This window comes from Asterias amurensis, chromosome 19, assembly GCF_032118995.1.
Source record: "Asterias amurensis chromosome 19, ASM3211899v1".
Taxonomy (NCBI): domain Eukaryota; kingdom Metazoa; phylum Echinodermata; class Asteroidea; order Forcipulatida; family Asteriidae; genus Asterias; species Asterias amurensis.
This window is the reverse complement of record NC_092666.1, coordinates 14,704,420-14,730,857: the sequence shown is the minus strand read 5'-3', so window position 1 is coordinate 14,730,857 and position 26,438 is coordinate 14,704,420. Positions and strand designations below refer to the sequence as shown.

Sequence of the window (26,438 nt, the reverse complement as noted above, 5' to 3'; positions counted from 1 at the left end):
TACTTATCAAATTTTACCTCAAAATATTCACAAGGCTATAACCTTGCGTACTTATCAAATTTTGCCTGGCAATGTGTACAAGGCTATAACCTTGCGTACTTATCCAATTTTACCTGGCAATGTTCACAAGGCTATAACCTTGCGTACTTATCAAATTTTACCTCAAAATGTTCACCTTGTGTACTTATCAAATTTTGCCTCAAAAAGTTCACAAGGCTATAAACTTGCGTACTTATCAAATTGTACCTCAAAATGTTCACAAGGCTATAAGCTTGCATACTTATCAAATTTTACCTCAAAATGTTCACAAGGCTATAACCTTGTGTACTTATCAAATTTTGCCTGAAAATGTTCACAAGGCTATAACCTTGTGTACTTATCAAATTTTACCTCAAAATGTTCACAAGGCTATAACCTTGCGTACTTATCAAATTTTACCTCAAAATGTTCACAAAGCTATAACCTTGTGTACTTATCAAATTTTGCCTCAAAATGTTCACAAGGCTATAAGCTTGTGTACTTATCAAATTTTACCTCAAAATGTTCACAAGGCTATAACCTTGCGTACTTATCAAATTTTACTTCAAAATGTTCACAAGGCTATAAGCTTGTGTACTTATCAAATTTTACCTCAAAATGTTCACAAGGCTATAACCTTACGTACTTATCAAATTTTGCTCACAAGGCTATAACCTTGTGTACTTGTCAAATTTTACCTCAAAATGTTCACAAGGCTATAACCTTGTGTACTTATCAAATTTTACCTCAAAATGTTCACAAAGCTATAACCTTGCGTACTTATCAAATTTTGCCTCAAAAATTTTTGCCTCAAAAATTTTAACCTTGCGTACTTATCAAATTTTACCTCAAAATGTTCACAAGGCTTGTGTACTTGTCAAATTTGACCTCATAATGTCACCTTGCATACTTGTCAAATTTTGCCTGAAAATGTTCACAAGGCTATAACCTTGTGTCTTTATCACAAGTGGCTGTAGCCGCCACTTCAAATATGGAGTCATTCTCAGAAAATACGAACAAACAATCTGATTTTGGTTTGAAATACTTCTATTAATACATTTCTGCAAAGAGATAGTTCATAAAAAAGTATATAAAACATATAATTTCCTCAATGATAGAATAATTTATAGTTTTTTTGGAAGAGAACGTAGTAAGCATTCAAGGTATTGCTTTCTGATGGGCCATACCCCACGCACGGACGTCACACAATTTATGCACTTACAGGACAACATCTACCTATTTTCAGCCTCATCTGATAAATAAAATCTCAGAAAATAGTTTAACCACTAGAAAAAAAGATAACAAAGATTTACAAAATTATAATATCGCAATATACACACAAAGGTATATATACATAGAAGACAAATCAGCCTACAAAATTTACAAAAAGATGTGGTATATAAAAGATACATTTTTTAGAAAACCTAAAAGAGCATTTTGTTTAAATGCTGCTTTTTTAAGAAATCTATTTGCAAAAATCATGTCAATTCTGAAAATTATATTGTCCACAAAAACATCGTGGATAAATTTTTACATCGTCACTCTTGTCCAAGCTATTTTAACGACGCAAAGAGAACGCATTCCATTGGTTGACTGAGCGTGTGCGTATTCTGCGTGGAGGAATTCAACCAATAGAATGTGTTCTCCTTGCGTCGTTATCGTTATCGCTGCAGTGTGACTCGGCCTTTAGTTCCACTTAATATAGTTCTTGATCAGTCATCCAAATACTCAGTCCAGACAAAACTAGTTAAAATAAGTTTCTAAAGCAAATTATATATTTTTTAAATATTAAGATGTAAAACTAAAATCTTTTTACAAATTTGTTGGACGGATTCAACAGTTTGGAAGGCCACTTAAAAGGCCACTTCATGAGAAAGACATCAGGTTCCTGTTTGGGTTACACAATCAACCACCACATACCAGACTGATCCGGTTCTATCCAGTTCAAACCTGTTCCTTCCAGTTCAAACTTGAACATTGTTCATCATTTCATTCAGATCATTCTCATCTTCATTTCCGTCATTCTGAGCTTGCCGCTCCCGCTCCTCGGCTTCCATCTGAGTCAGAAGCCGCTTGTACTGAGGCCGGGCTAGCGTTTTTCGTGCTCGTTCTGTTTTCGGATGATGATAGCCAAAAACCTGCAAACAGACAAATAAAACACACAAATTTGGTTTGTGGAGTCCATTAAACAGTTTACATAGTTAAACAATAGTTAAACAATATCAATTTGCCCCGCCCTCTCTCCGTTTTATTTTATTTTATTTTTTTAACAACGAAGAAAAGACGTGATTAGTGTTGTCGCTTCTGCTCCCCGCCCGCATGGACACCATGAGGTATGGTCCGGCTTACGGTATTAAAAAAATAAATAAAATGATTTTGATGTCCACAAAAAATCGATCAAGTTTTTGAGTATTTTTGATACATTGACGGACGTTACCTTCAAGTACGACAATGCCATTATAAGAAATCACTTGCACGTCTTGTGATAGTAATAATGGTAATATTTGCGACTACAAGACAAAATAACCACTCAAAGTTCTTGCGACATTTTTATTGTGATAACTTACTCTTTCAATCTGACGATTCAGTTAAAGCAATCACTCGCACGCCCTTCACTAGCTACAATTGTGAAAGTAAACTCTCGTATTTCTTGCAAAAGTTCAGCTTGTGAAACTTACCTCTTCACTGCAACGATGCCATCTAATAAACCACTCGCACGCTTTGTGATAGTTTCGATTGTCCTCGTGGAAGATTCCGATATTAAGAAAGAGACGAGAGCTGAGGACGCTGTTCTCACCGTAGGCTTGGAGACACATATCCAGAGATTCCATACATACCTGGAGAAATCCATCCAGGGAAATTTATTCGATTATTTTGGAATAATTAGACAGTATTATGCAATGTTTTCTATCCTTACCAAAATGGATTTAAGTTCTTACAACCAAAATAAAAAAAAAACAATGTGTCTTACACGCTGAAAATCGAGCATGGTTTTCACTATTTTCACCTTACCCACAAAATGGATTAAACAAAAATTTTCCCAGGTTCATTTCAAGTAAATGGTTATCACACAAAACATGAACACTGTTCAAGACTATTTTGTCAGCTCTACCATGACCATTCTTGCCTTTTATCTTTACATGTTCCCCAGCCGTGACACTTGTGTCCTTAAGCAAGACACTTAACCATTGCTTCGTCCTTGGGATGGGATGTAAAGCCGTTGGTCCCATGTGTTGTGTAGCGCATGTAAAGAACCCAGTGCACTTATCGAAAAGAGAAGGGGTCTGCCCCAGTGTTCCTGGCTGTGGCTGCTGTATGCGCCGTAGCACCTTGTAAACCCTTATAAGGTGCTAACTAATTGGGTCTCAAAATTCATCACTGCAACAACCTTCATCTTTCTGAAAGTTTGTATACGACTTTGATATTATATTATTTTATTACAAGAAAAGAAACAAACTGACTAACCTCCAGTTGTTCTTCATCTCCCCGTGGTAGCAGTATTCCCTTGGTCATAATCGCATCAGCCAAAAAACCATCGTTCCCCAACTGGTAGAGGAAGAAAAGTAAGAAGAAAAAAACCAAGACAATTAAAGGCAGTGGACACTATTGGTAATTGTCAAAGGCTAGCCTTCACAGTTGGTGTATCTCAACATAAGCATAAAATGACAAACCTGTGAAAATTTGAGCTCAATCGGTCCTCGAACTTGCGAGATAGTAAGGAAAGAAAAAAACGCCCTAATGTCACACAAAGTTGTGTGCGTTTAGATGGTTGATTTCGAGACCTCAAGTTCTAAATCTGGGGTCTCAAAATCAAATTTAAGGGGAAAATTACTTCTTTCTCGAAAACTATGGCACTTCAGAGGGAGCCGGTTCTCACAATGTTTTATACCATCAACTTCTCCCCATTACTCGTCACCAAGAAAGTTTTAATGCTAATAATAGATTTCAAACCCAGGCCCAGGCTGAATACCCTTTACTTCCATTGAGTGATTAAGTATACCACAGACACAAATAATATAGATCTCTTACATGCCTTAGTGCAGTTATTGTTCAAATCAAACAAGATAAAATGCATGTTGTCAGGAATCAGGAAGCTTGTTCTCATTTTTAATCCGGTCTTGTAAAATAAACTCGGGGTCCATTTTTTCAATGGTTTATTAAAATTCTATTCAATTCGCTGCCGGCAGCAGAATTACATGAACAGTTACATAGTTAAATATTTGGAGTAAAACATTATTTTTTTGCCGAAGTTGCGTATAGAAAAGGGCCCGGGGTGGATTTCACATAGAGTTAAGACTAGTCTTATCTCGAGTTAGGACGGGTTAGTTAGGACGGGTTACTCGACCTAACTTAGGACTAGCCTTAAGTTTTTAATATCTCCTAGAACTGGTCCTAAGTTAGGACTAGTCTTACATGTAAGTTTTCAATATCTCCTAGGACTGGTCCTAACGCTTTGTGAAATCGGCCCCAGAGAAGTAATAATAAAGGTTGTTATCAAACAGTTGGGTTCACCTCTTTGAAGATCTGGATGGCTCGTTCAATGCAAGCTTTCCCTTCGTCAATGGCTTCCTGACCAGAGAGGTTATTATCCGCACCCGTCTCCATCCACGCCTCCAGATTGAATGCTAGCTGAGTCAAACTCCTACCAAGTTTGAACTAGACAAGAAATCAGAGAAAAACAAGACGCTATTGACGCTACTGAACATTATTGGTAATTACTCAAAACAATTGTGTTAGCATAAAAAGTTACCTGGTAATGAGCAACGGAAAGCTGTTGATAGTATAACAACATGTGAGAACCGGCTCCCTCTGAAGTAATGTAGTTTTTTGAGAAATAAAGAAGTAATTTCTCACTAAAATATTTTAAATAAATTCGAGACCTCAGCTGAGGTCTCAAACTTAAGCATCTGAAAGCACACGTGCAACAAGGGTGTTTTTTCTTCCATTATTCCCTCACAACTTCGACGACCAATTGAGTTCAAATTTTCACAGGCTTGTTATTTTATGCATAATTATGAGAAGACTGGCCTTTGACAATTACCAAAGGTGTCCACTGCCTTTAAAGAGCACACAGGTCTGTCTGGCATGACCAGGGGCCAATTTCATAGAGCTGCTTAAGCAAAAAATTTGCTTAAGCACGGAAATAGCTCGCTTATTTTATCATGGAAGAGTATGGGTAAACCCCAGTGTTGGTTCACACAGCATACAGCCATGCTGCGAGTTACCGCGCTCTAAGCTAATCATTCACATAAATCATCTCTGCCCTCACAGGTACCCATTTACCCCTGGGTGGAGAGAAGCAATGGTCAAGTGTCTTGCTCAAGGACACAAGTGTAACGACCGGGATTCAAACCCACGTACGGATGAACCACCAAGCCAGGACACGCCACATTGATTGATTCACGTACTTTGTTAGCTCTCCCAGGTAACATCTCTCTTATCGCGATGGATTGACGGGCGAACTTAATGAGGTGACCCAGTTCAGTTATCTGCCACCTCTCGATCCACTGATATAATTTCAGTTTCTGTGAAGAAAAGAAAAAAAAAAAGAGAGAGAAATTTAATTTTGGTTAAGCAGTCAAAAAACCCATAACCTGAGGGAGGACAAAGGCTAAGTTTGCACATGGACCATGTGTTTTTTTTTGCATGGTACTCAAGACATGTATTTCAGCATGGACATTAAAGAGATGCTGCAATGAGTTCAAATAAAACAGGTAATTTTGCTGTCATTTATTTCTGATATATGTATTGAACATAAATAAAATGTGTTTTGTTTGTTCCCGACATATCTGACTTGCGTTATGAGCGAATAAGTCATGCCCCCCCCCCTTTTGTGGATTGTTATCGCCCCCCTACCATCGACGTCACGTCGGGAATTCAAACATATCGTTGGCAAAAAGAGTCTGGTCCCTAACTACACGCGCCGAGGTACCAGGCCACACAATGCACACGTCTCTATATGCACACAGCCAGGGGGCCCGACGGCTTGGGTTACTGACGTCACGTTTATGCAAATGAAGGCTCCCTTTTAGGGGCGGGGTGGGTTCCCCTAATCTCTTGAAAACCATTTTTTAAATACTTGCGCATTTAATAAAAAATATAAAAAAATATTTCAGGTTTAAAAAGTCATGGTTAATCGTTTAAATGAATAAAAAAAACACTGCAGCCACCCTTTAAGCCCTTGGTCCTGTGTATTGGGATTGGCAGTGCACATAAAAGAACCAAGACGATTATCGTGGAAGAGCAGGGGTTAACCCTGGTGTTTCTGGTTCACATAGCAAGCACCCTTGCTTACAGGTATCCCCCAGGCCAGCAAGCTAGGGTGATGAACTTCATATCGGCCACCAGACGACGAATGGTCGTTGTGTGACCTTGGCCAAAGTTAAAGCGAAAAATGTCGAGGTCAAAAGTAAAAAAAAAATATTTGTTGGGGTACAATTCAAATTCTCTACCTTAAATTAATTTCCTTGCGCTACTGAGAATTTCAAACTAAATTGATTCTTACATCATCATAAATGTCTGCAGCGAGAGAATACACCTCCACCATGCGCTCTGGGCGCTCGCCTAGTTCCGTTTCCATGCTGATACATGTTTTCAGGAATTTGAAGGAGTCTTCGTGTGCCCCAGCGTGGACCCTGAGGAATGGAAAGCATTCAAAGTGAGGTCTTGTTTTTTGTCCATCAAGAAAAAGAAAAAATTTGTCGTCAAGAAAGGGTTAAAGGGAATAAATATGTCCTAAAGGGGCAAGACATTTTCATTTCCTGTCAGAGAAATTTACCTGGAAAAGTGAATGAGAGTATGAGGGTAATTGACTGTTTACTGTAGATGCATTCACGGCGTGATATTATCTATCATCAAAACCATGGTGGATGATAATGAATGATCTGACAGTAGGAGGGTTGACTTTTTACTGTGTAGATGCATTCACCGCATGATATTATCTATCATCAAAACCATGGTGGATGATAATGAATGGTCTGACAGTAGGAGGGTTGACTGTGTACTGTGTAGATGCATTCACCACATGATATTATCTATCATCAAAACCATGGTGGATGATAATGAATGATCTGACAGTAGGAGGGTTGACTGTTTACTGTGTAGATGCATTCACCGCATGATATTATCTATCATCAAAACCATGGTGGATGATAATGAATGGTCTGACAGTAGGAGGGTTGACTGTGTACTGTGTAGATGCATTCACCACATGATATTATCTATCATCAAAACCATGGTGGATGATAATGAATGGTCTGACAGTAGGAGGGTTGACTGTGTACTGTGTAGATGCATTCACCACATGATATTATCTATCATCAAAACCATGGTGGATGATAATGAATGGTCTGACAGTAGGAGGGTTGACTGTGTACTGTGTAGATGCATTCACCACATGATATTATCTATCATCAAAACCATGGTGGATGATAATGAATGGTCTGACAGTAGGAGGGTTGACTATGTCTTGTGTAGATGCATTCACGGCATATTATCTATCATCAAAACCATGGTGGATGATAATGAATGGTCTGACAGTAGGAGGGTTGACTGTGTACTGTGTAGATGCATTCACCACATGATATTATCTATCATCAAAACCATGGTGGATGATAATGAATGATCAGACAGTATGAGGGTTGACTGTGTACTGTGTAGATGCATTCACCCCATGATATTATCTATCATCAAAACCATGGTGGATGATAATGAATGGTCTGACAGTAGGAGGGTTGACTGTGTACTGTGTAGATGCATTCAAGGCATGATATTATCTATCATCAAAACCATGGTGGATGATAATGAATGGTCTGACAGTAGGAGGGTTGACTATGTACTGTGTAGATGCATTCACGGCATGATATTATCTATCACTAAAACCATGGTGGATGATAATGAATGATCTGACAGTAGGAGGGTTGACTGTGTACTGTGTAGATGCATGTGAAATCATGTTGTTTTGCGGTAACACCATGTGTATACATGTACTTGATTGGTAGATTAGTCTTTTGACAAATTGCTTTGGGCGTGTCGTGGCCGAGCAGATAAGAGCACCGAACTCAAGCTCTGGTGTTTCTGATCAGCAAAGTGTGGGTTTGAATCCCCGTCGTGACACTTGTGTCCTTGAGCAAGACACTTTACCATAAGCTTCTCTCCACCCACAGGTAAATGGGTACATGTGAGGGCAGAGTTGGTTCTTGTGATTGATTAGCTTAGGCGCTACATATTTGGTGGCACAGCTATACTCCCCAGGGAGCTGAGATGGTTTAAGGAATGATTTAAGGCCCAGTGACCAGGGGTAACAATGTTGAAGTGTCATGAGCGTCGCTGCGTGAAGGACCACAGATTAGTTTTTCAGAATTCGGGCGAATTAATTAACAACAATACTCACATCACTCTTGTGATTTGCTCGTGTCTCCTAGAGACGACATCTTTGCTGACCGCTGGATTGTTCTTGAGGTTATGAAGACTTTCCTCATACCCGCTTAGCATCACCTTCTGCCAACCGCTGCCGAACCCCTGCCAGAATAAACAACCAAAAGGGCCCAATTTCATAAAGCCGCTTAGCAGAAAAATCTGCTTGGCAAGAATTTGCTAAGCAAGAAATGAGTGGGGTACCAGACACAGCAAAGATAAATGTCAGTATTTTGGATTGAAACCTCTTTTTTTGCAAAGCAAACATTTTTTATGCGCTTAGCAACTTTTTGTGCTTCTAGGCACCTCATTAAGTAATATTTCAAAGGATATCTTCTACCATCATTATCTTCAAACGGTGTAAGTTTAATGTAAATCTGTGGACATCGTGTTTTTCTGTAATACAAATAGTACCCAAACCCTTTAACCTGTCGTACCTCGCGCCAGTACTTGAGGAGTGCATCGCTGAAAATCTCCACATACAGAAGATCAAATGCCTCCCAGTTGCAGAGAAATTGTTGCAGTCTTTCCTTGTCTCCTGTCTTGATAAGATGCATTGGTAGCTCCTTGGAGATGAAATATAAGATTGTTAATTATCCATTAACAAAAATTGATCAGTTTCAATCTGATTTAAAGCCCAGTGCATAATTCCTGCGAACGGAATGCCAAACGAATTTTGACGTCACAGCTTTTTTTCGCAGCAAATGCCTTGCAGGAGTTGGCACAGTAGGCTTGGATATCATCCATTTATAGCCTGGCTGGTAGAGCAGAAAGCACTACTGCTAACTGGAATTGTAAGGTTTGACCATCGTCATGGTGACACAAATATATAAAGAGAGAAATATTTTACTCACTTCTACTTTTCTCTCCATTTTGTCTGAGTCAAAGAAATAGTCGGCTAGTTTATTGTGCCACCAGAGCTTATGAAGCATATCAGTGGCTCCATCGTCTTGAGGAAAGTACCTAGGTAATCAATCAATCACAAGATATTGATCAATTATTGACAGGTAATCAATCAATCAATCAATCATCGCCCTGATGAGGAAAGTACCTAGGCAATCAATCAATCACAATTTATTAATCAATTACTGACAGGTGATCGATTAATCAATCAATCATCATCCTGAGGAAAGTACCTACACAATCAATCAATCACAATTGATCAATCAATAACTGACAGGTGATCAATTAATCAATCAATCATCATCCTGAGGAAAGTACCTATCTAGGCAGTCAATCAATCACAAGATTCAACTGTTGACAGGTGATCAATCAATCAATCAATCAATCAATCAATCATCACCCTGAGGAAAGTACCTATAGGCAATCAAACAATCAAAATTTATTAATCAATTATTGACAGGTGATTAATCAATCAATCAATTAATCAATGAAGTGATCAATCAATCATACATAAGTTATCAATTGATCAGTTACCATTTGTTAATCAATTAATGCCAAGTAATCAATCAATCAATCAATCAATCACAGTAAATCTCATGTTATTTAGAGCTGATATTCAAAGATAACAAGAAGCATTTAAGAAACAGGTTGTAGACAGGAGGAAAATGGAAGATTCAGGAGGGTCTGTCACTAGAAAGAGACCAAGGCCCAATTTCAAAGAGCTGCTAAGCAGAAAATATTGCATGAAACAGATTTATGCTAAGCAAAAATAAGCAGAATACCAGTCACAGATTTTGCATGAAAGATGAGATTTAGACTGGTAACCCTATTCTGCTAAGCAAAATTGTTTGACACTCAGCAAACTTCTGTGCTTTCCATGAAATTGGACCGTGGTGAATGGCTCTTTTTAACTCACTTTCTTCTTACTGCTTTGCTGAGAGCGCGATGATAGAAATCAAGTCGTCCCTCCCCGCTATCTCCGAACGGTCTAAGAAATGGTTTAAGGGCTCGGAACACCATAGCCCACTTAGCAGCTGGGAGAGCTCCAATCTGTTTGGCTGCTTTCTCTCTTGAACCACCATCTGTGGGGGGGGGGGGAATGTGTTTAAAGGTTTGGTACCTTTGGTAGATCAAGTTTTTAGACATGACATGAATCCCTACTCACTGTGAACAAAGCTGTATGTAATATAATATACATGTAGAAGTTTCAGCTTCATAAGTCAACAAGTTTAAGGACAAATCACAGAGTCATGCTTCAGAAGAGTCGAGAGACTCCTGAAACAAAAGTTATTTTTGAGACATTGTTTTACTCACTCCTCAAAAACCACAGAACTGCTTATGAGCAAGTAATATTTTAAGGGAAGCTTTCTACCATCATTATCTTCAAATGGTGTAAGTGTAATGTAAATCTGTAGACATTATGTTTTGTGCTACAAAAAGTACACAAAGCCTTTACAGAGCAGGCTGAATGTGATTTTCAGTTCTGTTTACGATACAACTTTGAAAGCAACAGCAGAGAGATCACTGCAGGGGAGAAATTTTGTCTTTTTGTATCAACCAATAAACCACAAGGGAAATTGACTAGAATTTATAGATATTTTTTGGGAGGTGATGAACAAACTTAAAATTGACTAGAACAGGACTAGAACATGTGACCTCTAGATAAACTTGCAGGTGCTCCATCAAACGAGCTAGTATGTTGCACTCTTATAATAAGAGTTCTAATAAGGGTCTCTGCTGTGCCACAAGGTTTTCCAGACTATCCGGTTTTCCTCCCTCAGGAAAAAATCAAACACTTTCGATCTTGGCTGTGCTCCGTGGTCATAATGGGTTGAGGTGGCTGGCAGCTGAATGCGCCCTTGCATGCCTGCTTCTCAAACACGTTGTAGCCGCGTCCTTCGCAATTCAGCTCTTAGCTGCGAGTAAGGATGATTAGCCCCCCAAATTATTATTATTATTATTATTATAATAATGATAATAATGACCAGTTTTATAGTGCTTTCACATCTGAAGGGCATCTCAAAGCGCTTCACATTATTATCTCTGGTTGCCTCCACACAAAGTCAGCCTGACTAACCTTTCTCTGAGCCACTCTCATCACTTGGGGGCATGAGGTTATCTTCATCACCAAGGATTTGAAGAAGCTCCGTTTCAAGGAGTCCAGTCTCGGATGTCTCAAGGAGGCAGAGGGTTCCTATCAGCAAACTGCCACCATTTTCCTCCTCAAACCGATCAAAGACCTGCTCTAACAAACTGACAAAGAAAACAAGACAATCAGAGGTGCGATTATAATAATAATTAATATTGGGAGGTTGTTCCACATTTGGGGAGCAACGTGGGAGAATGTCTAATTGTGAGCAGATGAGAGTATTCGGTTAGGCATGTGGTGTCAGAAGCTGATCGCAAGCTTGAGCATGGCGGTTGGTAGAGAGCAAGGCAAGATGATAAGTAGCCTGGTGCTATTCCTTAGAGACATTTAAACACAGCTAGTAACTAAAATTTTCAAAGTAACTCAAATGATGTACAACTTACTCCAAGAGACCATCCGAGAGACTGTTGATCTTATCGTTGATCTTGCTGAAGAGGCCAAATATTCGGAGTTCCTCACACGCAATGGACAGCCAGAGAGGATTCTGGGAAGACTCCTTAGCGATGAGACTACTCATCTGTTCTTCGTCGAGACGTTTGTTGTATCTACCGAGAATCTCAGTAACTATTTCCTGTAAAGTTTAAAGGGAAGATATACGTTAAATGGCAATAAAAACGCAGCTTTTGAAAGTATAAAGTATTTTGAAGAAGAAAAAATACGTTTCGCTTCAAAGTAATGTGGTCATGTAAAAAGATTTTATGTGTTGATTTCAGTTTTTATGTTTTTCAAAGTTGAATCTGAGAACAGTCAATAACGTTTCTCAGTTTGTGTATTTCAGTTGTGGGTTAGTCTTTCTGCTTGGACATCCCGCTCCAGATATTCGGCAATATCTAAAAAAACAACCAGCTTTTAAAATGAAGTTTTCAAACGTTAATTTTATTGTATACATGTACATAGACAGGGCGAGTAATAAAACACATTTTAGAACAAGAAAAATCTTGAACAAATAATGTAATTTTCTAAGTAGGTCATGGATTTACCTTAACAAAGGTGAAAGAATGAGGATGATTGATAAAGGCGTTGACTAAAGTTGGACTCAAACCAACGACCTTCAGATTAACGTGTCTGCGCTCTACCAACTGAGCTATCTACCCCTAAGTTTGCGGTCTCCCAATTTACCCAGTCAGTTTCCCTTGTGGTTTATATTGATATTCAATTCTCATCCCTTTTCGAAGTTGACACTTGCCTTTCGAGATGCAACGTCCAGAGGTGTCAGAAAGTACTCCTTGGGATGAAAGCCTCTTTCCCTCATGGCTCTGTGGGGCGGGGTCTCGTCAATCATAGAGAGTATGACTCGGATCTGAGGTGCAAGCTTACGAGGGAGCCAACTCAAGATGGACGCAGACGTGTCGTCATCAAACTGTTCACGAAAAGGAAAAGAGTTCAGGCACTGGAGACTATTGGTAGTTACTAAAAATAATTATTATCACAAAACCTTTCTTGAGTACGAGTAATGGGGAGAGGTTGATAGTATAAAACATTTTATAGTTTTCGAGAAAGACGTAATTTACCACGAATTTGATATCGAGACCTCAGAATCAGAATTTGAAGTCTCGAAATCAAGCATCTGAAAGCACACAACCATGTGTGACAAGGGTTTTTTTCTTTCTTAGTTATCTCGCATTTTTCGACGATCAATTGAGTTCAAATTTTCACAGGTTTGTTATTTTATGCATACGCTGAGATACACCAAGTGAGAAGACTGGTCTTTGACAATTACCAAAAGTGTCCAGTGTCTTTAATGAATATTTACCTGATTCAGAGCATCAATAACGATAATGACTGGTTTGGTTTTAGGGTTGGATAAGGTACTGTACGTCAATTGGCACGCTGCCTCGAGATTCTTCGGAATGGTCGATTCCTGCAAAGAAACAATTTGATTTTATGAATAATAATAGTAGTAAATCAATAAATCACATAGCAAATACCCTTCGGTACAGGTTTTTTTATTTTATTTTTAATCCTTGTCGCCAGACACACAAGACCTGAAGGCCACTTAAAGGTGTGGGCTATAATTATTTTTTTCCAGAGGCCATTGCCACCTTCTCCTAGGGCTGAAGGGTTACCCCTTTTACAGTCCATATGGATGTAGGCTTGGGTATCATCAGTCCGAAGCCTGGCCGATAGAGCAGAAAGCACTACCTCCCCAATTTTGTGTAGCAAGTGTCACGACCGGGATTCGAACCCACACTCTGCTGGTCAAACACCAGAGCTTGAATCCGCTCGGCCATGACATGCCACAAATCATAATCACTATCACTATCACTTTAACAATTGCTTGTTAAAGTGATAGAGATCACTTACGAGGCATCGTTGGTTTCATTACCAGAAACATATAACAACAACAATGATGGATTTTATTCTTTGGAAAAATATCTAAAAGCATCTTACATCGAAGGCTCCTATTTCCTTCAGGAGTCTCTTCAGACATTTCTCAAGATCCGTTGATCCTGGGATGGCTCCGACGAAATGAAAGAAAACGTGCCATCCCTGATCGCCAGCACTGTAGAAGAATGAAACATGGAGATAAGGAATTAACTAAACAGTAACTAAAAGACCTGGTGCCGATTTCAGAAAGAGTTAAAACTCGTCTTATCTCGAGTTAATTGAGTAACTAGGACGATATACCACCGGCACTTTCCCATGCTTTAAAGCCATTATACACTTTCGGTACAGAAAAAAAAATCAAAAAAATCACAGATTTACACATAATTTGCAGGGTTTACAGAAGGTAATGGTGAAAGACTTATCTTGAAATATTATTCCATGAAATGCTTTACTTTTTGAGAAAACATTAAAACAATATCAATTCTCGATAGCGAGAATTACGGATTTATTTTAAACACATGTCATGACCTGGCGAAACGTGGGAAAGCAAGGGTGGGTTTTCCCGTTATTTTCTCCCGACTCCATGACCGATTGAGCCTTAATTTTCACAGGTTTGTTATTTTATGTATAAGTTGTGGCACACGAAGTATGGGCCTTGGACAACACTGTTTACCGAAAGTGTCCAATGGCTTTAATAAACCTGATGAAACAAAACAATGAATAGTATTGTAGCTTGTGTTACTTCTCAGTCATTAGGGTATAACTGTTTTTCATGAGCGCAGTGAAGGAGCATGAAATAACTAAATAATAACTAAAAGAACTGGTGCCGATTTCACCAAGAGTTTTATCTTGAGTTAGGTTGAGTAACTTGGACGCTCTAAGGCTATGGGATGTAGCCTGACTCCAGGAGTTACCGACACAAAAGAAGATGTGATCTTTCTTTTGCATGCTGTGATCAAATGGAATATTAATAATAATAGTGGCTTCTTATATAGCGCTCACTCTGTCATTCAGATGCCATTCAACGGGCAGGGATGTGATTGGCTGTTGAGAAAAAAAACTGAACTCAGAGTGCAAACTGCAAAAGCATGTGAGCTCAAAAACTTGCGAGCATGAAGCCCAATATTGACATTTATATTTGGTTTTAAAAGCCCTACTCTGCAAGCAGTCTGGGGCGTTATTGTATGGTTAGACTGAGTGTCGCGGCCGAGTGGTTAAGAGCATCGAATTCAAGTTCTGGTGCTAAGTCACCGGAGTGTGGGTTCAAATCCCGGTCGTGACACTTGTGCCCTTGTGAGCAAGATACTTTACTATAATTGCTTCTCTTCACCCAGGGGTATAAATGGGTACCTGCGAGGGTAGAGGTTGATACTTTGAATGAAAAAGCTTTCGGAGCGCCACGGCAGCTCGGGGCTGTATACTCCCTAATGGGAGCTGAGAAAGATTAACTGGATGTTTATTGGCCCAATGACCAGGGGACTAATGTAAAGCGCATTGATACGGTGTATTGTGAAATGAGCTATATAAGAATTTGTATTATTATTAAAAAAAGAAACATGTTTAGCGTCCAGGTTTTTTAGAAAAAGAAAGGAGGAGGGGCTTTTTATTTTTTATTTCAAGATGGCCGCCATTCTTTTTAAAATGTCAAAATCCATTGTTTTTTCTACTGCTCAAACACACAATACATAAATGAAACATGTTGTACAAGACATTCAGACAAGACATTTAGATTGTTTTTAGCTGAGATCGTTGAAAACAATTATATCCCTTTTAAAAAAAAAAAAAAAAAAAAAAAGAAAATCAAAATTGTAAAAAAAACAAACTAAATTTTGCATTAAAAAAAAAGAAAAAAAAGGAGGCGGCCTCTAAAAAGGAAGCGGGCGGAGACGCTGTAAACAAGTTTCTTTCTTTACTCGTCCTTATAGCTCCATTTCTTTTAGCATTAAAAAAAATGGAGAAATCACATCCCTGAAAGTGAAACTCGGGAAAATTTACTGGAGGAGATAGAGCTTACCCAGGAATCTCCTTCAAGGCAGCCATCTTGTACGCTACGTCGGCAACCCGTGCCATGACTGCAGATTTTCCTGTTCCCGGTCCTCCGAGGATGACGAAGGGGTAGTCGATTCCGATATCCACCACGTAGTCTTTGATCATGTCAAGGGTCGTGTTACGCCCCAAGACCAGACCACCGCGATTCTTCATGAAAGACTGCGATAGAGTGCAGACAAAAAAGTTGCATTAATAGTCAGAGCATACTGATCCAGCAGAGCCACTACTACTCACACAAGCCATATTTACTTGGAAAATGTGTACTGATTAAAGTGAGTATTGATTGCAGCAGTGTAACTAACAATTTCGACCTACAAAAAGTTTTGTTTAAAACCCTCTAACCATGATACTGTCTGCTTTGGTGTTCTACACACACCTGCGATGTATATAGTTTGGACAAATGGTGTTTGGGTAGCATTTTGCCACAACGACAGAAAATCCTGCCTTGGCAATTCTGCCCTGTATTGACTGTGGAACAGCTACTTGCATTATGTACATTGATTGCACTTCTGGTGTTTCTCAGTCAGTTTTATGTACAATGTATTTGTCCTACATCATGGAGTCTGGGGGCAGTTGGGTAAGGTTGGGGGCTTCATGTGGGTCTGAAAGGGGAGGGGAGCTGTACCATTTAATATTCCTACCTCATGTGCCTCTCTAGCCAGTTGGTAAGTTTGAGGGCTTCATGGGGTCTTGGGGCAGTGAGGGGGTTGGGTAAGGTTGGCAGAGATGCCAACATTGAACTTTAAAAAAGAGTAGCATCTCCCAAAAGTTAAGGGCGAGCGTGGTTTGGGCTCCCTAAACCGATCTTTCTATTACTCTCTACAATGCTAATTAGCTCATTTTCAGGCATTGTCGTGAAATAACAATTACCTCTGTATGCACCACCAGAACAGCTACAAATGTTTATAATGGCCAGTGAAAAACAAATCTGGGGGGAAAAAAAAAATCCCTCATCTTCTGACTCTGTTTAAAAAAAAAAAACATAACAAAGGGTGGCCTTACTTAAATGTTTTTGTTTTAATGGTCAGAAATGCAACAACAAGCTATTGGGAGAGAGAAAAAAAAAAAAAAAACCTGTCCGGATTTTGGGCAAAAAATACGTGTCCGTATTTTGGGCATTGTCTGGACATCGGCGCTACAATTACTAGTAAGAAAACATGGAAAGTGTCTAGCTTAGATCTCACAGGCCACTCAGTTGAAGGTATTTTTGTTCAGAAGGTCTTCTTTTTGTCGCCATTATTTCTTACTTTTTGTGCCAAGCTTCGATGAAGTGTACAGACAGCGTGGGCACAATAATAGTGGATACATGAGGAATGAGGTTACTGTGACACGTTAGCTCACACACAACCTCATTCCCCACGCACGTGTGCACTATTCCCCATGGTGTAATAGAGACGTAAAGAGATCAATGGGTACGATCTTGCAGCAATGCACTAGCGTAAAAATACTCATCCGGCCAGCCAGCGGGGGATCAGAGGGCACGCAACAATCATTACGTCGAGACACGTATATTGTTTCCACTTAATAGTTCATTCGTTGTTTGCATGTATCGTACGATTTAATAAAATTATATTGGGTGGCTTGTTTAGCGTGTTTTATTTAGTATTATCGTAGCGTCGTAGTCACGGCTCGAAATCGTATTTGCTACGCCCAAATCGTGTATGTTGGTATCTCTGGGTTGGGGGCTTCATGTGGGTCTGGGAGGGAAGGGGAGAGGTACCATTTAATATTCCTACCTCATGTGCCTCTCTAGCCAGTTGGTAAGTTTGAGGGCTTCATGGGGTCTTGGGGCAGTGAGGGGGTTGGGTAAGGTTGGGGGCTTCATGTGGGTCTGGGAGGGGAGGGGAGCGGTACCATTTAATATTCCTACCTCATGTGCCTCTCTAGCTAGTTGGTAAGTTTGAGGGCTTCATGGGGTCTTGGGGCAGTGAGGGGGTTGGGTAAGGTTGGGGGCTTCATGTGGGTCTGGGAGGGAAGGGGAGCGGTACCATTTAATATTCCTACCTCATGTGCCTCTCTAGCCAGTTGGTAAGATTGAGGGCTTCATGGGGTCTTGGGGCAGTGAGGGGGTTGGGTAAGGTTGGGGGCTTCATGTGGGTCTGGGAGGGGATGGGAGTGGTACCATTTAATATTCCTACCTCATGTGCCTCTCTAGCCAGTTGGTAAGGATCCAGCTCTTTATCCTGCACAGGGTACTGAGCTGCTATTCTCTTCTTGAAGAACTCAAAAATCTATAAATGTCAACAGAAAATAATTTTCAGATTCCTTGTAAAACTTCCTTTCAAAACGTTCAGGCTCTCGTTGTTTTGTCATATTTATTTATAGTTTCTTCTGACTTAAAGACACTGGACACTACTGGTAAACGTCAAAAACCAGTCTTCTCACTTGGTGTATCTGAACATGCATAAAATAACAAGCCTGTGAAAGCTTGCACTCAATTGGTTTTCGAAGTTGCGAGATAATAATGAAAGAAAAAACACTTGTGCTTTCAGATGCTTGATTTCGAGACCTCAAATTATAAATCTGAGGTCTCGAAATCAAATTCGTGGAAATTACTCCTTTCTCGAAAACTACTCCACTTCAGAGGGAGCCGTACTTGGCAGCACAGGCTGTGGAACTTACCGGTTTACAGAATGTCTGATCGAGACCCTTAAGGGAAATCTTTCCGTCGTCATCGATGCCATCATATTCACAGTCATACCATAATACATGGTCTCCCTGTGGATCAAGTAGGGGAAAACCATTCTTAAATAAAACAAAAGCTCAATTGCTGAAACAAGCTGAGTTTCATCTTTGAGGGGGCAAGGCTATTTTGATTTCGCAAAGGTCACTTCCATTGGGAAATCTTAAAGTCCATGGGAAACAGTCGAAGGGGCACCAAGGCCAAGACCAGCGGCAACGGAAGCCATGTCCTCCTTCGCCTGCATGTAATTCAATGCTGAACAGAAATGAGCAGGATACCAGTCACAAATTGTACATATGACATGGTAGATTGGCTGGTAACCTTGTTCTGTTAAGCATAATTTTGTTGTGCTTAGCTACTTGTTGTGCTTATAAGCAGCTTTATGAAATTGGCCACAGGTTTTATAACAATAATAAAACATTTATACAGCACCAAATTTGTGTTTGTTATGCTCCAAGACGCTTCACAAAATGCATTAAAAGGTATAGTAAAATGCTCTAAGATGACTTGCATTTAAAAGGTATTACACTGTACAATGTTAATGGCTTAAAAACAATGGCTTCTTATATAGCACTAACTATTACCCCTGGTCACTAGGCCTTAAATCATCCCTGAAAAAACATCTCAGCTCTCTGGGGAGTTAAAGCCTTGGAAACATTAATATGCGCTACTCGGCTAAATCAATCACAAGAACCATCTCTGCCCTCAAAGGTACCCGTTTACCCCTGGGTGGAGAGAAGCAATTATAGTGAAGTGTCTTGCTCAGGGACACAAGTGTCACGACCAGGATTCGAACCCACACTCTGCTGAACAGAATCACCAGAGCTTGAATTCAGTGCTCTTATCCGCTCTGCCACGACACCCAATGACAAAGTGAACAATTTGTTGGGGTTCTAACTTTCAAGTGAGGGGGTCAGCCAAAGAGGTTATTGGTGCACTCACCAGTCTGGATTTCAGCATCTTCTTGAGTATGGTCATTTTATGGAAGGCGATGGGGTTGGGGTCGATGAAGTCATCTCGGTACTCACTCGGTAGGGAAGACAAGAACTCAGACTTGCGGATCATGAAAAAAGCTGTGCATGGAATAAAATCATAGGGAAATTGACACGCCAGTGTAAAAATCATGATTTCAGGACGACTGTTTTATCGTCATTTGGCTTTTAAACAGCTGAATAAAAAGTCAAAATTATTTTATTTTAATTTTATTAGACACCAAACAGCACAATTAGCGCAAACGAGAAGAAATGTTCAGTTTTAGATGTGGGAGGAAAACCCCAAAGGAGAAAACCCCCATGCAAACAGATAGGGACTAAAAACCTGATCCACTTGCATGGCTCTGGTCTGAGGTGGGATTTACGGCCATTGGAAACTTCCGGTAAACAGTATTGTCCAAAGGCCCACACTTCGTGTATCACAACTTATATATAAAATGACAAACCTGTGAAAATTTAGGCTCAATCTGTCATCGGAATCGGGAGAAAATAACGGGAAAACCCACCCTTGTCTCCGCATGTTTTGCCGTGTCATGACATGTGTTTAAAATAAATCCGTAATCCTCGCTATCGAAAACTGATAATTGTTTTAATGTTTTCTCAAAAAGTAAAGCATTTCATGGAATAATATTTCAAGAGAAGTATTTCACTATTACCTTCTGTACACCCTATAAGTTATTTGTAAATCTGTGAAATTTTATTTTTTCTTCTGTTCCGAAAGTGTATAATGGCTTTAAACCAGGGTCCACAGAGATGATATGCAGGGAAAGAAACCACTGAGCCAATCTGATCGCCAGAAACACAAGGCCTGAAGGCCACTTCAAGGTGTGGACAACAATCAACTATTTTACCAGAGGTCGTTGCCACCTACTCCTAGGGCTGAAACAGGGTTACCCACTTTACAGTCCAAACCGCTGTAGACTTGGGTATCATCCATCAGAAGCCTAGCTGGCAGAGCAGAAAGCACTACCTAAACGACATAAACTACAGAAAGAAAGGTTGCTCGTAGGATGTGTCTATTGAAAACCTCAGTACGCAATACACCAGATAGTATAGACTGTACTTTTCATGGCGTGTCATGGCCGAGCACCGGATTCAAGCTGATTGATCAGCAGAGTGTGGGTTCAAGTCCCGGTCGTGACACTTGTGTCCTTAAGCAAGACACTTAACCATGATTGCTTCGTAAATTTGGGGAGGTAGTGCTTTCTGCTCTACCAGCCAGGCTCCAAGTGGATGATACCCATGCCTATCCATATATAGACTGTAAAGTGGGTAACCCTGTTTCAGCCCCAGGAGTAGGTGGCATCAGCCCCTGGAAAAATAGTTGATTGTAGTCCACACCTTGAAGTGGCCTTCAGGCCTTGTGTGTCTGGCAACTTGCATTAATTTTTTTTTAATAATATAAAAAAATAGAAAGAAGCAGTAGATTGACAAAATTGTGTACTGTCTAGGTTTAATTTCTTGACTTACAGTTAGGGTTATCAATACGGTAAGCACCGTGGAGGATTTCCATCTCCGTTACAGAGAGACCATGAACCCAGCGATACTCCTGAACGATGGCCTCGGGAACGTCGTCAAACGAGGGTATCCATCCACAACGCTCACTATCCAAATAAAATAAAACGTGTTAGAACTCAAAGCGTGGTGATCACTTTAGTCCATGATGTGTTGTGGCCGAGTGATCTAGTCCACTGGACCCAAGCTCTGGTGTTGTCTGCAGCAGAGTATGGGTTTGAATCCTAGTTGTCTGCAGCAGAGTATGGGTTTGAATCCTAGTTGTCTGCAGCAGAGTATGGGTTTGAATCCTAGTTGTCTGCAGCAGAGTATGGGTTTGAATCCTAGTTGTCTGCAGCAGAGTATGGGTTTGAATCCTAGTTGTCTGCAGCAGAGTATGGGTTTGAATCCTAGTTGTCTGCAGCAGAGTATGGGTTTGAATCCTAGTTGTCTGCAGCAGAGTATGGGTTTGAATCCTAGTTGTCTGCAGCAGAGTATAGGTTTGAATCCTAGTTGTCTGCAGCAGAGTATGGGTTTGAATCCTAGTTGTCTGCAGCAGAGTATGGGTTTGAATCCTAGTTGTCTGCAGCAGAGTATGGGTTTGAATCCTAGTCATGACACTTGAGCAAGGCACTTGACCTTATTACTTCCAAAAATGTATACACCAGCTCTACGGACAGTGAATTTTGATTCAGCCCCAGGACTAGGTAGCAGCGAGCCTCTAGCAGCAGTTAATTTGGGTAGATAACCCAAATCAGTAAAGTGGAGCCCTCACCTTAAAATGGCCGTCAGGCTTTGTGAGTTTTTTTAAAAATTGCTAAGAATAGTGTAACAGACTTGCCAACATTCGTATCCCAGATATAGGGACAAACCTTTTGTCGTGGAGGTAAACATACGGAAACTATATTCCCCTCAACTGTTTTGGGGGTCAAACAAATTTTGAGTTGCCTGCAAAGTTTTTTTTCAGGTTTTTTTTCAGTTTTGGACGATCTTACCCCTGAATTTCTGCCCTTGATCATACTTTTTTCATCAACTACCAGTTTAATGGGTTCGTGATTAGAGGATCGGTTGTATAAAAAACTTCTTTTGCAATAAAATATTTGTGATTTAACGATCGGTCTGCAATGCACATTGGGAACAAATATGCAACGAGAGCGATGTGTTCATGAGTACAAGGTTGTTATTTAGCATGAATATTTAACTGGAACAAGGTTGAGATTAGACCCCACAGGCAGCGCAGCTTCCAACCCTGCATATTCGAGTGATATTTTTCCCCACAGCGGCATCGTGAATGCCATACAATGATTGGGCATGTGTTTGTTCGCGCGCGATCGCGGCCACATTAAATATAGCACAAATCAAGACTTGTCAAACCAATTTTAAAACAATCTTTCTATAGTATTTTACCACCCTTCCCCTCATTTATTGCGACAAGGAACAATTTTTTTAACTCTAAGATACAACTAGCCTCGTTCTCAGTAGTTCACCAGTTTTTTTATAGTTTTTTTTAAATAAAATTGGGAAAGTTTGGAAATCGGGACATTCCTGATTTTAGGGTCTTCAAAACTCAGAAATCGGGACTGTCCCGGGGAAATCAGGACAGTTGGCAGGTCTGGGGCCAATTTCATAGAGCTGCTTAAGCAAAAAATCTGCTTAAGCACGAAAATAGCTGGCTTATTTTACACATGTTACTGGCCAAAATTTCATGCCATGTACATTGCTTGTGACTGGTATTTACATGTAGCTGTTGTTTACTTAGCATAACAATTGAGTGGGGTCTTGGCCGATAATCTGACTTTACTAAGCAAGGAATTTTTTGCTTAAGCAAACAATTTTGCTTAAGCAGCTCTATGAAATTGGGCCCTGGTGTTACAATGTCCCCATACAAATCACTGCGAAAATACCGACTACTCATCTCAAGATAATGTTAAAAGTGCTTTGTGAAATTTAGCCCTTGTGCAATAACCCTCCGCACGATTTCACAAAGTGCTAACGATACATCTTCTGCTTTCTCCAGAAGATGATCGAATAATACTGATCGAAACGTCGAGTTGAAACCAACGGTTCTTTTCAGAACCACCCCAACTCATTTAGAGTTTATCATTACATGGTGTTACCGCAAACCTCACTTTATCGTATTTCCACCATGCAAAGTTTCAAATCCTACTTATCTTCAGACCAGTTGTCAGTATCACCAAAGTGATGTGTACTGTGACATCAAAATTGCGTAGCAGTTAAGAATGATACACCTTTTTAAAAAGGTATCTTTAGATAAATACTATTTATAATTAAGAGATGGGGGTTCTACCGATCAGCAGATAAGATTGATTCACAGCTAAAATCAATCTTAGCTATTTGAGTAATAATTGGCCTCAAGACTCTCACTGTCCTTGACTCGTAGAGTCTTGATCTCACCTTGTAAGGTTAAGAAAGAATGGCATCACGTTGTCTTGGTAACATCTGTCAATCTCACCAAGACAAAGACGCAGCGTCTCTCCAGAATCAGTATTCTTTGGAATGCCCTATAACAAAATAAAAATTAAAATAATAATATTATGTACAAATTGCAACTTCTTAAATGTATTTTTATTTTCAAGCCTCATACAAGCTATTTTCAAGTCAGATTTGAATAATGTCTTGTACAATGACTAGCTTTAAATGGTTTTGATACTTTTTGTATAACACAAAACACAATGTCCACAGATTTACATTAAACTCAGGGGTTGTCCTGTTTAGGTGTTTATGTACCTTTTATTGTAAATATGATTTTTTTTATAATTCCATTTTTTGAGGTTTTGTTGAAACCAATAAATATTAAAATAAAGATAATGATGGTAGAAAGCTTTCCTTAAAAAATATTACTTGCTGAGGTGTTGTAGTTTTTGAGAAATGAGTAAAACAATGTCGCGAAAATAATTGGTGTCATCAATCAGAGAGAAGCCTGGCTGGTAGAGCAGAAAGCACTACCTCCCCTTTACTCTACTTTACATAGCAAGTGTCATGACCCGGATTCGAACCCACACTCTGCTGATTAAACACCAGAGCTTGAATCTGGTGCTCTTAACCGCTCGGCCATGAAACGCCACGCTCTACATATAAATATCTCACCCATCTTAGATCACATTCTACAAGATGTAATCTTCTGGACTCGCACCACACTCGTAAATCCGGAAACACCTTCAGAAGCAAAATTAAGAAGGAAACAAACAAAATTTTTTAAGTACATTTTTTAAAATTTTATTCTAATTATTATTATTATTTTTTCCGGCCACATCCAACAGCGCAGGCGCCAAAAACAGGATGGATAAAAACATCTAATTACATATAGCACAATAATTGTTTTTATTAAAGCCATTTGACACTTTCGGTACAGAAAAAAAAAGACTTCTCTTTAAATATTATTCCATGAAATGCTTTACTTTTTGAGAAAACATTAAAACAATATCAATTCTCGATAGCGAGAATTAAAATTTTTTTTGAACACCTGTCATGACACGAGGAAACGTGCAGAAACAAGGGTGGGTTTTCCCATTATTTTCTCCCGACTCCGATAACCAATTAAGCCTAAATTTTCACAGGTTTGTAATTTTATAGAAGTTGTGATACACGAAGTGTGGGCCTTGGATAATACTGTTTACCATAAGTGTCCAATGGCTTTAAAACAGACAACCTATGACAGAGATCAAAACGGCAAAAAGGAAAGATTGGATTATTTTCAGGGAACTTTCTGCAGAATCAGGGATGGACTTTGGGAGCTCTTGGAGGGTTAACAAGCCAGCAGGACCAGTTAGATTTTCATTTTACTAGTCCGTCAGCTTTTTAACTGGTCTATATTTCAAACGAAATAGGAAAGCTTTTTAACACTGAACTAGCCAGCTGGACCACTTGGAGAGAATTCTGACTGGTCCTCAGGTGTTTCAACTCGCATTTGGCCAGAAGACCACAGTCAAGGGAGAACGCTGTCTTGTAATAGAGCTGTGGGTGCCGTGGGTTATTTCTGCATGCAACGGTTGAATATGTGAGTTGAGGTGGAGCGGGGAATGGGGACGACAAAGACAAATTTGAAGGGGGTAAACAAGTGCGTATAGCTGCCACCGTCACCGATCCTACCTCCTTGACTAGGATTTCTCTTTCAGCGTGGAAGTCCTTGAACGTTGATGAAACGAAGACTCGGACTGTCTTCCAACCCGACCTCTGGACAACCAAATTCTTCTTGACCTTTGACCCCTTGCTAACGGTTCGATCCACTTTATCCCAGGTCTGAAGTACAGAGTATTTGTAATCGTCCGAACTGCCAGGAACGGCTCCGATTGACTGCGACGAGCCACAGCCCATGGTTTTGGAGGACTTTAACGGCTACAGTACTGTAGTATAGTAAGCCTCAGTTTTTCCTTGAAAGAAAAATCAATAAAAAGAAGTTGTTGTTACAGCTTATATTAAATAAGGTTTTAATTTGGGAAAACATTCTATCTGCCACCACTTTGTCATTCAATTAGTATACTAAAATTAGCCCCATAAATTGGTCCAATCAACTACCTTAATTGGTCCAATCCAGCTCATACGGAGTGGATCGGACCAATTTATGGGGCTAACAAAAATGAGATATTCTTTTTGATAAAAATTAGTGAAAAAGTGGTGTCAGGATTTAGTAGTTTTTAACACACAGCTAAGCAAGCTCACGTTCTCAACTCTCTCCTCTTTTAACACAAATCGGTCTTATATCGTCTCTCTTAGGAGGAATTAGAATTTTGATGACCGATGTCGGCGATGTTAACATAATAAGAAACTAGAGCTAAAGAGGTAGCCAAAAACAAAAAAACACAAACATAGAACACAACTAAAATTGCACCCCACCCTCAAGACAGCATTCCAAGAAATGTTTACGGATTACATACGTAAAATCCGTACAAAACAACCTTACTTACATCATGGATGTAGAAATAGATCAATGCAAGAAGGTGCAAGATGAATGAAAGACCTCCATGCTCTCTCACCATGCAAGTCATCGTTTCGGAGCGTCACAAAATGGCACTCAAAACATAGAGAAAAAACACCAGGAACTTACTTGACGAAAAGATAGGACGCTAAGATCTTCAACAGCACAGTTGGATGAAACCTTTTGAAAGTCAACTTGGCCTACCCATCCCACGGAGCAAGTTGAAGAACCATGGAGGAAGGAAATGGATTGCTCCGGTAAGTATAAACACGTCTTCGTTTCCAATAACAACTTTGCGTTTCTGTGAAATCTCTCGTTGAGAAATCCTGCAGCATCACTAAACTTGTGCTAGTCTTTCCAAGAGAAACCCTGCAATCCATGTACACTTACGCGTGTGTACAGCGCAAGCCTGACGTTGCCGTAAAACAGTAAATGGACTTGTGCAAATTTAAACAATGTTGTTTGATTACC

The 26,438-nt window shown here is 39.7% G+C and overlaps 1 protein-coding gene across 2 annotated transcripts; it reads right to left on the bottom strand.

The window, feature by feature from the left end:
- Positions 1–1,047: 1,047 nt before the first annotated feature.
- Positions 1,048–26,276, bottom strand: LOC139951240 (telomerase protein component 1-like). 2 transcript variants are annotated; one of them, XM_071950018.1, is made up of 24 exons: positions 26,097–26,276; positions 25,142–25,422; positions 24,140–24,208; positions 23,447–23,553; positions 21,008–21,141; positions 19,488–19,618; positions 18,485–18,580; positions 18,001–18,093; positions 15,828–16,021; positions 13,877–13,988; positions 13,239–13,346; positions 12,672–12,845; positions 11,869–12,056; positions 11,414–11,589; positions 10,253–10,418; positions 9,288–9,396; positions 8,871–8,999; positions 8,411–8,538; positions 6,524–6,653; positions 5,427–5,543; positions 4,531–4,674; positions 3,484–3,564; positions 2,697–2,855; positions 1,048–2,156 (listed from the first exon to the last, which is right to left on the bottom strand). In XM_071950018.1, exons 2-24 carry the CDS (start codon positions 25,364–25,366, stop codon positions 1,983–1,985), a joined length of 3,144 nt encoding a protein of 1,047 aa, XP_071806119.1. In that variant the 5' UTR covers positions 25,367–25,422; positions 26,097–26,276; the 3' UTR covers positions 1,048–1,982. The 2 variants fall into 2 exon arrangements, with proteins under 2 accessions (XP_071806119.1, XP_071806120.1); XM_071950019.1 differs by lacking the exon at positions 26,097–26,276 and adding an exon at positions 25,957–25,977.
- Between the last annotated feature and the right edge of the window lie 162 nt (positions 26,277–26,438).